At 34.7% G+C, this 14,703-nt stretch overlaps 1 protein-coding gene across 1 annotated transcript in view; it reads right to left on the bottom strand.

Annotated features, from left to right (window-relative positions):
- Positions 1-14,703, bottom strand: part of EIF3E (eukaryotic translation initiation factor 3 subunit E) — a 50,389-nt gene that overhangs the window by 19,083 nt on the left and 16,603 nt on the right. The window contains exons 6-8 of the mRNA XM_043979652.1: positions 10,145-10,270; positions 9,372-9,496; positions 250-376 (exon numbers count right to left, since the gene is read on the bottom strand). Of these exons, the coding sequence (XP_043835587.1) occupies positions 250-376; positions 9,372-9,496; positions 10,145-10,270 (378 nt within the window). The remainder of the gene's footprint in view (positions 1-249; positions 377-9,371; positions 9,497-10,144; positions 10,271-14,703) is intronic.

Raw genomic sequence — 14,703 nt, 5'->3', positions numbered from 1 at the left:
TGTGAACATGAATTCACGCTGGTAAAATATAAGCTTTAGACTAGCTACTGTCTCACTTTAAAATATATATAAGTATAGTTCCTGGCATGTAGTAGGAATTCAAATGCTTGCTGACTGATTTTCAACAGAAGCCAATTTGTTTTGTAGATAGTGTCATAACTACTACCCCAGATTCTTCTTAAAAAATTATAGAAGCATTTAAAAAATCTACATAATTTAAAAAAAATTCTTGAAAACACCTGTTCTTACCTGCTGAATAACTTTGACTAGGTCTTTTAATACCTGTCTTCGTTTCCGAACATCTTTGTTTGTTATAACTGCAGTAGTCAAATAGCGAAGAATATGTGGACACATAGTTTGAATTGCATTAAGATACCTAAAAAAGAAATTTAGAATTTAACAATGAATGCCAGCTTCTAGCATAAAATAATTCTAAATAAATTAAACTACAGGGCAGCTAGGTCGCACAGTGGATAAAGTACCGGTGCCCTGGATTCAGGAGGACCTGAGTTCAAATTTGCCCTCAGACACTTGACACTTACTAGCTGTGTGACCCTGGGCAAGTCACTTAAACCTCACTGCCCCACAAAAAAAAAAAGAAAAAAAAACTAATGAAGACTTATTAAACATATTATCCAAGAGATAGCAAGTTTTCACTTAAGTGGGATTGCAAAGTGTACTATATCTGAATAACTTTATTTGGAGAATGGTAACATGAAGATAGCTATTTAAAAATAGAACATTAGTGGGCAGCTAGGTGGCACAGTGGATAAAGCACTGGCCCTAGATTCAAATCCGAGCTCAGACACTTGACACTTACTAGCTGTGTGACCCTGGGCAAGTCACTTAACCCTCATTGCCCCCACCCCCTCCAAACATTAAACCTAAGTTTCAGAGAGGTAGGGATATAAAGCTTAGTCCAATTATACAAAGTCAATGGAGTTCAATATTCTCATCCCAGATTAATTCAAAGGAAAGCGCAAGATGGATTCTTGTATTTTACAATTTCATTGAAACTTGACCTCCATGCACTATTTAGATGCCTTCCAACAATCAAATTCTCTGATTGTTTTATCTCTTGGTCTTTATCTTAGAAAAAGAAGTGGTGAATGAACACAATGCTTATGTGAACTCTATAAACCTGGGTAATATTATGACTCTTGATGGTACTGTGAAGTCTACAGCTTGTTTTAAAGGGGACTCAATAGCTAGATATATGGGACCCAGAGATTCTCATTTATTGCTGTTTCCAACTGGAGTTGTCACAAAATCTTGTAGTACATCTATGACTTAGATGTACATATGGGAGAAACAACTTGTCTATACACAAAACTTCAAAGTAGCATTTTGTTCTGCAAAATCGAATGCTTTTGGGGCAGCTAGGTGGCGCAGTGGATAAGGCACTGGTCCTGGATTCAGGAGGACCTGAGTTCAAATCCAGCCTCAGGCACTTGACACTTACTAGCTGTGTGACCCTGGGCAAGTCATTTAATCCCAATTGCCTCACAAAAAAAAAAAAAAAAAAGAAGAATGCTTTCTGTTTTTTTTTTTAATTAATTTTTTTTGGTGGGGCAATAAGGGTTAAGTGACTTGTCCAAGGTCACACAGCTAGTGAGTGTCAAGTGTCTGAGGCCAGATTTGAACTCACGTCATCCTGAATCCAGGGCCAGTGCTTTATCCACTGCGCCACCTAGCTGCCCAAGAATGCTTTCTAAGTATTAAGTGCATCAGGATGTCAAAGTAGCTATGCTTATTAGCAGTGAAAAACTATGAGAGTAACTATGTGAAATACTGCATAGCATCTGTGAAAGTCTATGTTCTTTCATGTTTCCAGTAAGAAAACTACATGTTTGATATATGGTAAAAAAAAAAAAGTCCCTTTAGATAAATAGGCAGAAAGTTGATATCTTGATTTGGGTGTTTTTTGGGGAAAGGGAGGAAGGATAAGCATATCATAGAAGGGCATTTGTTTTTGTCCATAATAATTTCCATTGTTTTGTTTTCTTTACCTCTGAGAAATCTAATGACATTATCTGAGAACTACAAAAGTGCTCCCTCAAGCAAAGATTTCTTCTGTACATATTTTGTTAGGTTCAATATCTCTTCCCTACTCTGTCATTTTAGATGTCATTATCATTACATCAGATAGAAAGGTAAAATACAAATTATAGTTTCATTACATTGCCAAAGAATCTAAGTCACTGTTAAAAAAAAAAGTTCGTACCTTTGTTTCATTTTGCATCTATTTATTATCTTTCTGGTTTCATTTTTAAAATGCTCAAGATAACCTGGCTGAACCATGTTCTTTACAGGCTTATATTCCCCAGATCTTTCTCTCCTGTGAAGTGATACTATTCAAAATCTTCTGTCATCCTACTTTCCAATGTTTTGAAAATGAGCTTGTACTCAAGACATTATTATCATCCACTGCTACCACATCACTCTGCTTGGCAAGAAGAATTAAGTTTTTTTTTGGCAAAGTCAATTAGAAGGCACTGCCTTACTCCCAAGTACTGACTGGTCTTCACTGGCTAAACTCTCATAAATAAGTAGTACTAAATATCAACCCTTTTATCTATATTTCTATATTTCAGAGATAACAACTTAAATCAATAAGACCAGAGCCACTGTGGTCACACATAGTACCTTCCTCTCACCATCCTTTTCCCCCCTAATTTGCTATTTACTTTGAACTTTGATTTCTCCAGTTTATTATCCAACTATACAAAGACAGATAATGCTAAAATAAATCCAACATTGGTAGCTATTCATCTCCTGTCTCAAGATAAAGCCAATTTCATTTTCAAGAATCCATTCCACGTTCACTATTATTAGGGCTTTTTGATTATCTTTTTAAAGAAAGCTAAGGTGGCAGTTAGGTGGCACAGTGGATAAAGCACTGGCCCTGGATTCAGGAGGACCTGAGTTCAAATCTGGCCTCAGACTCTTTCTTTCTTTTTTTTTAAAGTGAGACAATTGGAGTTAAGTGACTTGCCCAGGGCCACACAGCTAGTAAGTGTTAAGTATCTGAGGCCAGATTTGAACTCAGGTACTCCTGACTCCAGGGCTGGTGCTCTATCCACTGCACCACCTAGCTGCCCCTGGCCTCAGATTCTTGACACTCACTAGCTGTATGACCCTGGGCAAGTCACTTAACCCTCATGGATGGATGGATGGATGGATGGAAGGAAGGAAGGAAGGAAGGAAGGAAGGAAGGAAGGAAGGAAGGAAGGAAGGCAGGCAGGCAGGCAATATGAGGTTTTTGTATGATCTAACAAGTTTATGTGCAGGTTTTCATTGCCATACACATTGACTGCCGCAGTTGTTTGATGGTTGGTCTGCTTGCCACAAGTCTCTCCTCACTGTAGTTCATCCTCCATTCAAAAGGCCAAAGTGATATTCTTAATGCCCAAGATTTATCATGCCCTTCTCCTCTGTCCCCAGTCAAAAAACTCGAGAAATTCCAAGATCAAATATAAAATCCTTTTGGCATTCAAAGCCCTTCATAATCTGCCCTTCCACCTCTTTCCAGTTTTCTTATATGATACACATTTCAATGATATTGGCCTCCTTCACTGCTCCTCAAAAAAACCACTCCATATCTCCAGACTGGTAATTCTACTGCTTTTCTCTCCTGCACAGAATGCACTTTAACTATAATTATTTTTAAGGTGACCAGCTGATCATATATTTCATTAAATCAGTCACTCAATGATAGGAGGGAACATCAGAGGATATCTAGGCCACCAAATATGCAAACAAAAGAGAATCTCAGCCTCTGGACCCAGTGTTTCTAAAATGGCTATCAAAGCTAATGATACTAGCAGGAAGGAGAACAAATGAGCTAAATAAAAACTCTTCACAGCCAAACCATGGGGTTCTCTAAGGGGTCTAATTATGTAAGTATCTTTCTCTGTGTTAAGTAGTTTTGATGACTTAAATATTACCTTGGTAACTTAATCGGCATAACAAAGGTCTGACCATGTTATTCCCCTATTCAGTAAACTACAAGATCTTCTTATTACTACCTCTATGATCAAATATAAACTACTCTGAATAGTACTTCAAGCAATTTGACTCCAACATTCCTTTCCATTAGTCCATACCTGGAAAAATCGAGCTAAGATACTCAGCTGAAAACTCCTTGGGGACCATATACCTCCTCTTTACCCAGCTATTTTCCTCCCTGCCAGTTACTGTTCCATCCTTCAAATTGGACCAGTGAAACTATACCTTAGAGAAGTTAAACCATCCAGCTTTCCATTCTCTGGAACCATATAGCCTCTTTTTCTTTCAGTTCCTTTATACCTTCCAAACCCATACCCCCTATTTCTATTTCTCTCTCTCTCTCTCTCTCTCTCTCTCTCTCTCTCTCTCTCACACACACACACACACACACACACACACACACACACTCAATGCTAAGAACTGTAATCAAACCAACATTACCACTGCTTCCTACAAGGGCATATGTCAAATGACTGCCCTATTTTTCCACCTAATATCTTTGAGACCTCCCCAACCATAACTTCCTTCTCCATCACTATGCCACATGTATTGTCTTCCCCATCTAAATGTAAGCTCCTTGAGGGCAGAGACTCTCAATTTTGTGTCTCTATCCCCAGCACTAAGCATAGTGCTTGCCACACAGTAAGCACTTAATACTTAAATTCATTCATTCATTCATTCTAGGGAACCTACTATATCCTGAGGTAACTTGTATCACTGTTGAAAAGGACTTTAGGTTGAAAACACAGAATGTGATAAAAAGATTATAAGATCTTAGGTTTAGAAATAGAAAGGCCCTTTGAGGCAATGTAATACAACATATATTTTGCAAATGAAGAAAATAAACCTAAGGTCAAAAGGAGTTAACCTACTTGTTCAAGGGAATATAAATAGGAAGTAGCATAGTTAGTATTTAAATCCACTTTCCTAATACCAAATTAAGGGCACTTTCTAGGATATTTCACTCTACCTTGGTATTAGGACCATACTGTAGAAGGCTGTAATGCCAAGCTAAGGAGTTTGGATATATTTTCTAACAGCAAATGCTGCCCACTTGGATCTAACATGATCCTGTACAATTGTGTTATAGACTACATAAAATAAATTACTGGGAAGAAAAAAGTAATAACACACATCTGTTAACTAAAATCTGAGGTTTTTTCTTCCAATAGCGTAGCATAAGAGGAACCACGGCATTGTGTTACAAATGTATTCCCTTTCATAATGGCATTTAGTGACATTATATCAGCTATAACTGCTAGTTATATTAATACCTTATATCATCTTGGTTATTACATTACATTTAGAGGTTCAAACACATTCAAATGCATAAATCACCTCTATTTCAGATGGAGAATAAATTGTGACAAGGATGTCAATATATGATGTAATCAACTTAAAGCTGCATTGTCATTCTACATATCATTTCAAGGATATGTAAAAATTATCTCTCTTGGTCTTACATTAAAAACCTACTATTCTAAATTTACAAAATTTTTCATTTCACATTTTCAACTATGTTAAATTATATTGTGCTACTGGAAATTAAAAATAAAAAAAAAGCAATACTTTCTCCACTAAATCTCTGACATCAATTAGAAGTTACTAGAAGCCAAATGTTTACTGAATTACTGGCAATGCCAATTTCAAAATATCTGAACACATACAGCTATCCCAGTTTACAAAACAAATAAAACTCCAATAAAATTTTTTGAGGAATTATCTCTAAAGAAAGTTTTTACTTTTATACTTAATTCCACTATAAAACTAGAGAGTGAATTCTAGTAGGAAAAATATGAAGTGAAAAATAAATCAATCAGGGTGAAATATTTGATGTATAAAGAGATAAAATGTCAGCCCTGCTGGTAGGAAGAAGTTTGAGATTACTAGCCCATTCATAGTTACAGTATGAATAGTTCACATATTTTTAGATCTTTCTAGACTCTGATATTTTCCCATAGCAATTTATATCACTTTTACAGATACCTCCCCAGAGCTCTGCTTTTTTTCTTCTATCATTTGTGTGGTTATAATACCATATTTTATAACATCTAAGAGATCCAGATGCTATACCATCCTTTGGCAGTAGATGCTACAATCTAATATGCTACAATCTGAAAATTCCAAGTTCACAGTGCCAGACTGTACAAAAAAAGAATCAATACTCATCAATTTGCTAAATTAAAAATTCTGTCTAATGCATTCATTTTGAAAATGGGGCTCCTGTTAAAAGAAATGAAGAATAAAGCCGGGGGGGGGGGGGGACGACTATAAAACTTTAAAAATGTGAAACTTTATGAAGCATCTGCTTAAGTCTTTCAAATTATAGATGCATTTTACCATAAGTAATTTGGAAGGAGACATTCTAGAAGAACATTTCTAAATCAAGAATTTGTTAATTTTTCTTCTATGCCTTTAAGCCACATTATAATCTTGGTTTAACATTCATAATTATTCAAAAATTGCTACCTATCATTTAACAGATTCCAAAGAATTAATTGGGGCAGCTAGGTAATGCAGTGGATAGAGTGCTGGGCCTGGAGTTAGGAAGACTCATCTTCAGACACTTACTGGGTGTGTGACCCTGGGCAAGTCACTTCACACTGTTTGCCTCAGTATCCTCATCTGTAAAATGAGCTGGATAAGGAAATGACAAACCACTCCAGTATCTCTGTCAAGAAAACCCCAAATGGGATCACACAACTGAAAATGATTAAACAATAAATTAACAATGTCTCGTAAAAAATTATTGCAAATGCCAAACCAACCTATTTTCAGTAGGGAAGCAACTTATTATCTAATGATTTGTAGTCCTCATGAAGCAACATGGTATATAAAGAACAAAGTAGAAGCTATCAATACAAGTCCTGCAGCATTCTACCTGGTCTAGGTATAGGCAGGTTTAATACTAGCTATTTTGACATTATAACATCTCAAATGGGATGATGCATTTATATATTATTACATATCTTGGCAAGATACAAAATCTCTGAACTGCCACTTCCTTATCTATAAGATGGGGATAACAGCATCTACTTCAAGGTGATATTGTGAAGAGAAATCAATGAATAAGTATTTTTAATCATCCCAACATGCACCTATTAAGCTGTATGCCAGATATTACTAAGAGCTGGTGATAAAAAAAAAAAAGAAAAGAAAAAAAATCAATGAAAACTCCTGGATAAGAGACAATGAAATGGCTCTCTTCCCTCACAGTTGAGAGGTGTAGGAGACTACCATGACAGTATTGTATATATTGTCACATGTAATGTCTCAGATTTCTTCCTTATTTTTCTTTATAAGAAAGGGTTTGATCTGAAGGAGAAATAGGAAAGGTTTGATATTAAGATGAAATAGTAAAACATGTTTTAAAAATTGCTGTGATATATTTTGAAAAAAATTATCAGATATAGGGCATATTCCTAAATAATGGGATTATTATATCGACTATATTTTTTCCACATTTTGCTACTTGCTACATAGTGTCAGAATATCCTCAAAAATCTACAATCCTATAATTCCACTGCCAATGTATAAATTCTTAAAAACCCTCTGAAATACTGCATTTCATCATTTTTATCAAACTCTGCTACGTACACAAGTACCTAAGTTGCTTCAAAGATCATTTCTCTATTAGTTCAGGTTATCTATTATTTTTTAAGTGATCATTTGCTATAGAATATTCCAGTACAATATAAACTCCTTGAAGAAGGGAATAGTTTCACTTTTGTTTTTATAGCCAAAAATTTTAGCTATCCTTGCATGTCAAAGCACAACCAAGAAAAATACAGCCCATGTTCTTGCCAAACAGTAATCAAAACTATAACCAAAATTTTTAAATAACTTTCATTAAACTTCAGACCATATGAATGTCAAATGTGTTAATTTGCTTCCCACATGTTACTAACATAGCCAAGTTTCTTTAATTCTAAAATTTATAGAATTACCAAGTATGGTACCATACTTGGCACAGGATAATACCATGGCAATAGGCAACATAAGAAATATTCTTCTAAATTGTGGATGATATAAAGCTGGGTAGGAGGAATAGCTAATAAGTCAGAAAGCTCAAGAGTGGAAATGGTCCAAGGATTCCTTAACCTGGGGCCCCTACACTTTAAAAAAAGGTTAAAAACCTTAAGTCTAGATGAAATAAAACAGCAATCTGAACTACCAAAGTTAAAAGAGATAGCTAGCATTTAGATCTTAATAATGAACTATACAAATGAAAAGTTTATATAAAAAATAAGTTCAGGAGCTTTGGTTTCCCAATAGCTCAAATTCTCAGTTTAGAAAGGTCACAAATAAACTTTGTCACATAAGGAAGTTCACACACACACACACACACACACACACACACACACACACACACACACCTCAAAATATTTATATGAGAACTTTTCAAGGTAACAAAAAACTGGAAACAAAGACGCCCAAAGATTGGGGAATGAATGGATAAACAAAATGTAGTAGATGAAAGTAATGAAGTGTTATTTTGTTGTAAGAGATGTTTAACATGATGAATACAAAGCAGCACAGTTATTATGCAAAAGGATGCTAGCACAACTGCACTGGTTTAAGTAATTCTCCACCTACACCACACCAAACTAAGGCTGTTGTAAACCTCCAAAAAAATGTAAAACAGAGGCAGTTTTAGTTAACTCTGCTCCTAGGTCTAGGACTCAGCTGTGAAGCTGTCAGCCCTCTGAACAAGGAATTCATAAAGCAAACTCACTAAGAGTGACCCTAAGACCCTAGGGGAACCTCCTTGCAAAGGCTGCCTTTGTCTCTTTGTAGACTGCTTTTACCTAGAGAGTTAAAGAATATGCAAAAATATACTGAAGTACCTCAATTAAAGAAATTTTTTGCCTTCACTAACAGGTACACTGTGCCAGATGTGAAACCATGACTGGGAGACATCGAAAAACTCATAGGAACAAAGTGAAATAACCAAAGCCATGATTAACAATATACCCAATGATTACTACAATGTAAGTAAAAAGAATGACAATCATTAAACAATCATAACTGAATTTTGTGAAATTACAGAGTGCAAACTTGGCTCCTAAGAAAAGATCTGATAAGACACCTTTCCCCAGGATCTTTTGTTGAGGTTGGGGATCCAGTGCAGTAGAATACATCCAAGTCAGATTTTAAAATAGGTTTTTCTGGTATTTTTTTTCTTTTTCTTCTTAAAAAAAATGTCATAAGGAATGGTTGTTTGGGAAAGGGAAAAAAAAGGAATATAGGAGAAAATGTAAGAAATGGAATGATGAAAGATATCAATAGTAATCTATTTTTCCAAATAATTTTTGTAAACTAAAAGACAAATCAAGGTAACAAATCAAGTCAAAATTACTTACTGTGGCTGGTAAAGAAAGAGATCGATAATGTTGTCTCGACCTTTTGGGTGGTTGAAGAATACAAACAGAGACCAATGAATTAGCCATGTTCTCTGCTGAAGAGACTGGAGTGGAGAACTGACAGACTGAGAAAGACAAAAGGGAAAGAATATTATGTGGGGAAAAACATTTTCACACTTCATGTTTAGAAGAAAAAGGCAAATAAATAAAAAATACTGGATGTTTTTAAAAAGAAAAGGGACATACTGGAATCAGTAAGATACTATATAATATTTGGAATGATAATTTTTAGCTGTTTCAAAATCTGTGATCATCAAAGAGGTTCAATTACATTTATTATCTTATAATAAAGTAGTAAAAGTCATCAATCATGCTTCTATCTTAAACCAAAGTAAGAAGTAAGAAGTGTAATAAACATTTCGTGAAATAGGTTTTTTACATACTCACTCAACAAGCATTTAATGCTGGAAGTATGTTTCTCAATACCTAAATAAGTGCACTAGCAAAAGCAGTATTATAAAACTGAATTTCAGCCAAGAAACTAGTTTTTTAGTTAACATTCTGTACCATTCCAAGGTTAACAAACATTACTCCAGCAATGTCCAGTAGTTTCCTTATCAGATTAAAGGGGTATAAAAACCAGCAAAATTCATATTACCATCCTTAAAGACATTAAAATGCAAATTCTGAAATTCTCCATAGTATACTAATCGAAATTCTGGTGGAAAAAGCATTAATTCACATTAAACAGCACTTCAAAAAAATTAACTCACATTATTATCTATGGTCTCTTTCAATCTTGTAAGGTCTTCCATGGCTGCATCCCAATTCTGCATTAAAATTTCAGATGCTAGTTTTCCCCACAATGAACTCAAAGCATTTCTATCAGTTGAGGGGACCTGTTTAGGCAATTAAAGACAATTATATATCTACAACAAAGTAGTCTCCAAAGTGCTAGATAACACAATACTTTATATAGCCATATAACCTTGTATAAAAACACCATTTACTGATTTTACTGAAACTCATGGGTATCTTTAGTCTTTAAACGATCACACTTTATTTAATCTCTTTAAAATTTCTCACTTAACTTGATTTACTGAAAATATACATCTTTAATATTTAATCTAGATTAATATACCTAAGTGTTTTAAAGTACTGACATAATATACAAATGTGCATGTCGATCTAGTGGAAAGGGTTCTGGACTTGGAAAGCCAGGAAGAGACTTGGATTTAAGTCCTGGCTCTGACACATATTAATTAGCTTTGTGAAACTGGGTAAGTCAACTCTCTTGTCAGTTTTTTCATGTGGAAAAATGGTGTTACCAACATTACATGGTTGTTGTAAAAATATGTATATTCCAAACCTTAAAATGTTCTTTCTCTTCCCTTCATTACATGGTCATTGTCAGGATTGGAAGGGGGAGTTGAAGTAGAAGGGACAACTGCTGGCATGTTATGAAATGCTGGCCTCATTTGATGTATTAGTTTTAGTGAACTGCTTTTTCTGCTCTTTTTATTCTCAGAGATGACTTTCTAGGTAGGGGATAGGAATGGGATGGATTTGGAAATAAAGGTGATATAAAACAAAACACAGCAATAAAAATTTAAGAAAAACCTTAAACTACTTCATATGAATAAAACTGCTAGAAAACTCCTTAGTAACAGTAATGGATGAAGATAACAAATTGTCAAATGTTTGTTTCCTGAAGCACCTTCAGAAAGCAAATGGGTCTGAAGGGGATAGAGGTAAACCTGAGACGAAAACTATACTGTATTGCACATAGGGGAGAACAAGTACTGTGAATCCACATTAAAATCGAGGTAGAAGCCAGTACCCCCCCCCCCAAACAGCATTTCTAAGAAGTCAATGATGCAATGTAAAAGAAGTGACCATGCTATTCAGAGCAACAGAGCACCCCAAAGAGCATTTCTTTTTTTTTTAATGGTATTTTGTTTGTTTGTTTGTTTTTAATTTTTTTTTTTAGTGAGGCAATTGGGGTTAAGTGACTTGCCCAGGGTCACACAGCTAGTAACTGTTAAGTGTCTGAGGCCAGATTTGAACTCAGGTACTCCTGACTCCAGGGCCAGTGCTCTATCCACTGCGCCACCTAGCTGCCCCCCAAAGAGCATTTCTAACAAGACCATGAAGCAATGTAAAAGAGATGATTATGCTATTTGGTGCATGTTAAGGAAATGTTTTAAGAGAAGTTTGAAAAACTTCCAAAACCCAAAGAAAGCTATTCTTCCTTCTCTTCTTTGGCGCTGGTAATTTGTTTACCTGAAGCCAGTTTCTAATAAGGACAATCAAAGAGAATGTTGGTCACCATTCACTTTCTGTTGTTCAGATTTAGAGCTTGAAAGAACTTAGGACATCATGTTGTCCAAGCCCTTTATGCTAAAGACAATGAAAAAGTTACTACCAGGAATCAAACCCAGATTTTCTGATTAAAAATCCAGTGTTCTTTACACTGTACCTTATCTCACATATCCTTCATAGTGGCACAAAGGCATATATGATATATCTGTTTATTAGATGTCATATCAAAAGGCAGAAATAGCTACATCAACCTAGAAAAATGCTTCCTCGCAAAGGTAAAAAATGTTCAGAAAACATTTTTTTTTACCTGCTTTAAAAGCAGGCATTAATGGGAAACATTCACTTTTTCATTTGAAATAAGACATTTCTCATGAAATGACAAGTCAAGTCAAGTTTCATAGAATAAACAGAGTTCCTGAATGTACTCAACTCTAAACAGTCATTCACTAATTCTTTTTCAAATAAGGGTAATTCTAGGGTCACACAGCTTTAATTTATACACCACAAATACACAAGGTCAATTAAGGAGTCAAATTCTAATCTCAGTTCATAGTTACAATGGTTCTTTCATAGCTTATGTTTCCCTATCAATTTAAAAGAATCTTTACCAACAAGAATTTAAAACACACACACACACACACACACACACACACACACACACACACAGCAGTCCTACTTCTATAATAATCAAAAGAACACCAAAATTTTCAGGCCTAAGAAAAGGTCAGTATTTTAGGCAAACACAATGGTTTCAAATTCTATTTCCCACTCCTCCCAAAATAGGAAAAATCCATTATTTTTTCCAACTTTAGCTTTTGTCAGCTATTTCTAATATGTTGACAGGAAGGAATTAATTACATGCAAACTTGCATCCTAAAATGCTATATACTAACTCAAAACATACTAACTGAAATTCTAAAAGTAATGATCTATTCACTAAAAAACCTGGGGTGCCATTATAGTTTGAGTCACAACACAACATTATATAAATGTTGTCCAATTCATTTAAACAGAAGTCAGGTTTTCTTTTAAAAAAAAAAAAAACTCAATAAAAATGACTTTGAAATTGAGAGAAAACATTAAAGAATCTAAAACTCCAGTATGTATATACTAGAGGTAGAAATATTTTTCAGGTTCTTTATTCTAAAAATTGTTTTTAAAACTAGAATATGTTCATAATACTAGTAATAAAAGTTTGTCAGTGGACTTTAGTATTTTTTTCTTTCAAAGTTTCAATGTTCTACCCTGGCTCAGTTCCATATCACTATTGTTGGCTCTTCATACCATCCTCTTTTGAGAGACGGATATACTAGAACAGTTTCAATATCTAACTTTTCCAAGTTACCTTAAGTTTCCATGTGTTAGCAAAATGGCCCATTCACTCACTAACTAGCAACAATAAATTTACTGTGCTAAGACTCTAAAAAGACACAATCTGCATTCTCAAAATTCGCTCTCAACATTAACAAATGATAGGAATAACTAGCTCTTTTTATGTACTTGTAAGAAATATCAGAGTTCAGATTGTACAATCCTGATTCAAGTTGTTTAAATTTCCAAAGTAAACTAATCATATGATTTGATATTCTTCACAATATTCAAAAGCAGGCTGATTTAGAAGAAAGAATGGGGGGAAAGGGAGGGAAGGAAGGAAAGCTATAAATTCAGCATTATCACAGACTACCTTAAATATAACTGCAAAAGATATCCACCACTGACAGGGATTTAAGAATTCATTTACAAATGGATTATTCAGAAGGCATTTTTCTAGGTTTACAGGGAATACTGAAATTAATTTCTAAATTATAAGACTAAGCTCTTAGGAGAGCTTATTTTATTTAAAAATAAAATGGCACAGTAAATTTTAAAAGCATAGTTTAAGAGTTTATTATGTGTGTCTTTCTAGCTTCTCAGCTTCAATGCTAATTTGTTTATTTTGAAATCATATCAGGATTCGGAGAGATTAATTTCTTGGATAAGAAACAATGTTAGCGGGGCAGCTAGGTGGCACAGTGCATAGAGCACTGGCCCTGGAGTCAGGAGTACCTGAGTTCAAATCTGGCCTCAGACACTTAACACTTACTAGCTGTGTGACCCTGGGCAAGTCACTTAACCCCAATTGCCTCATTTAAAAAAAAAAAAAAGAAACAATGTTAGCAAGTAATAATCACTTTCCTTTGGGATAGTCTGGGTTAAAACTCTCAGATAACAGAAGGAACAGGTCATTAGAAAATGAGGAACAGAAGTAATCTAGAGCTAAAAGACAGTTTTATTGTATAAAGAAATATATTTCAGTTCTTAGATTAATAAGAAAAATCCAAAAGCTTTCCTTATAAGTACACATTAGGGATATGTTTATTTACCCAGGGCAAAAATTTATACTAACTCAAAAACCAGAAAGAAAGCTCCTGGATTCTTAGTTTATTTCCTTTGCAACAGTGAACTACCTAAAAGTATGAGTAGGAATAGGAATGAGTAGATGGAACGGAGCTATCATTTTGTTGGTACAAGGAAACTCCCATCACCAACTTGTTCATCATCTTTCCTGTAACTTAATGTTAGAAATTTGCCTAGAATACTAAGGGATTAAAGTGACTTGTGAAGGTTCACAGAGCTGTTGTGTGTCAGACACAGGACTTGAATAAAAGTTTGCCTGCTTCCAAGGTCAGCTCTATTGATATACCACTGTTAAAGGTTGGTAGATCTGGACTATTTATTTATATAAAGTAGCTGGGTGTTGGGAGTTGATGGAGCACTGGATCTGGAAGTTAGGCAGAATACTTACTAGCTGGCTAAATCACTTAACTGAAGTCAGTTTCCTCATCTGAAAAATGGGGATGATAATAGCACCTACTTCCAGGTTATTGTGAGGATGGAATGTGATTCCAAATTACATTTAAAAACTTTAACATGCAATATAAATGCTATTACATCATGAACCTAAATAAAGATGTAGAAAATCCAAATCACGCTTCAATATAAAGTCTCTTTGCTCTATATAATAGTCTCT

This window comes from Dromiciops gliroides, chromosome 1, assembly GCF_019393635.1.
Source record: "Dromiciops gliroides isolate mDroGli1 chromosome 1, mDroGli1.pri, whole genome shotgun sequence".
Taxonomy (NCBI): Eukaryota; Metazoa; Chordata; class Mammalia; order Microbiotheria; family Microbiotheriidae; genus Dromiciops; species Dromiciops gliroides.
Note: the sequence above shows the minus strand (reverse complement) of the source record. Positions and strands in the feature narration are given on the sequence as shown.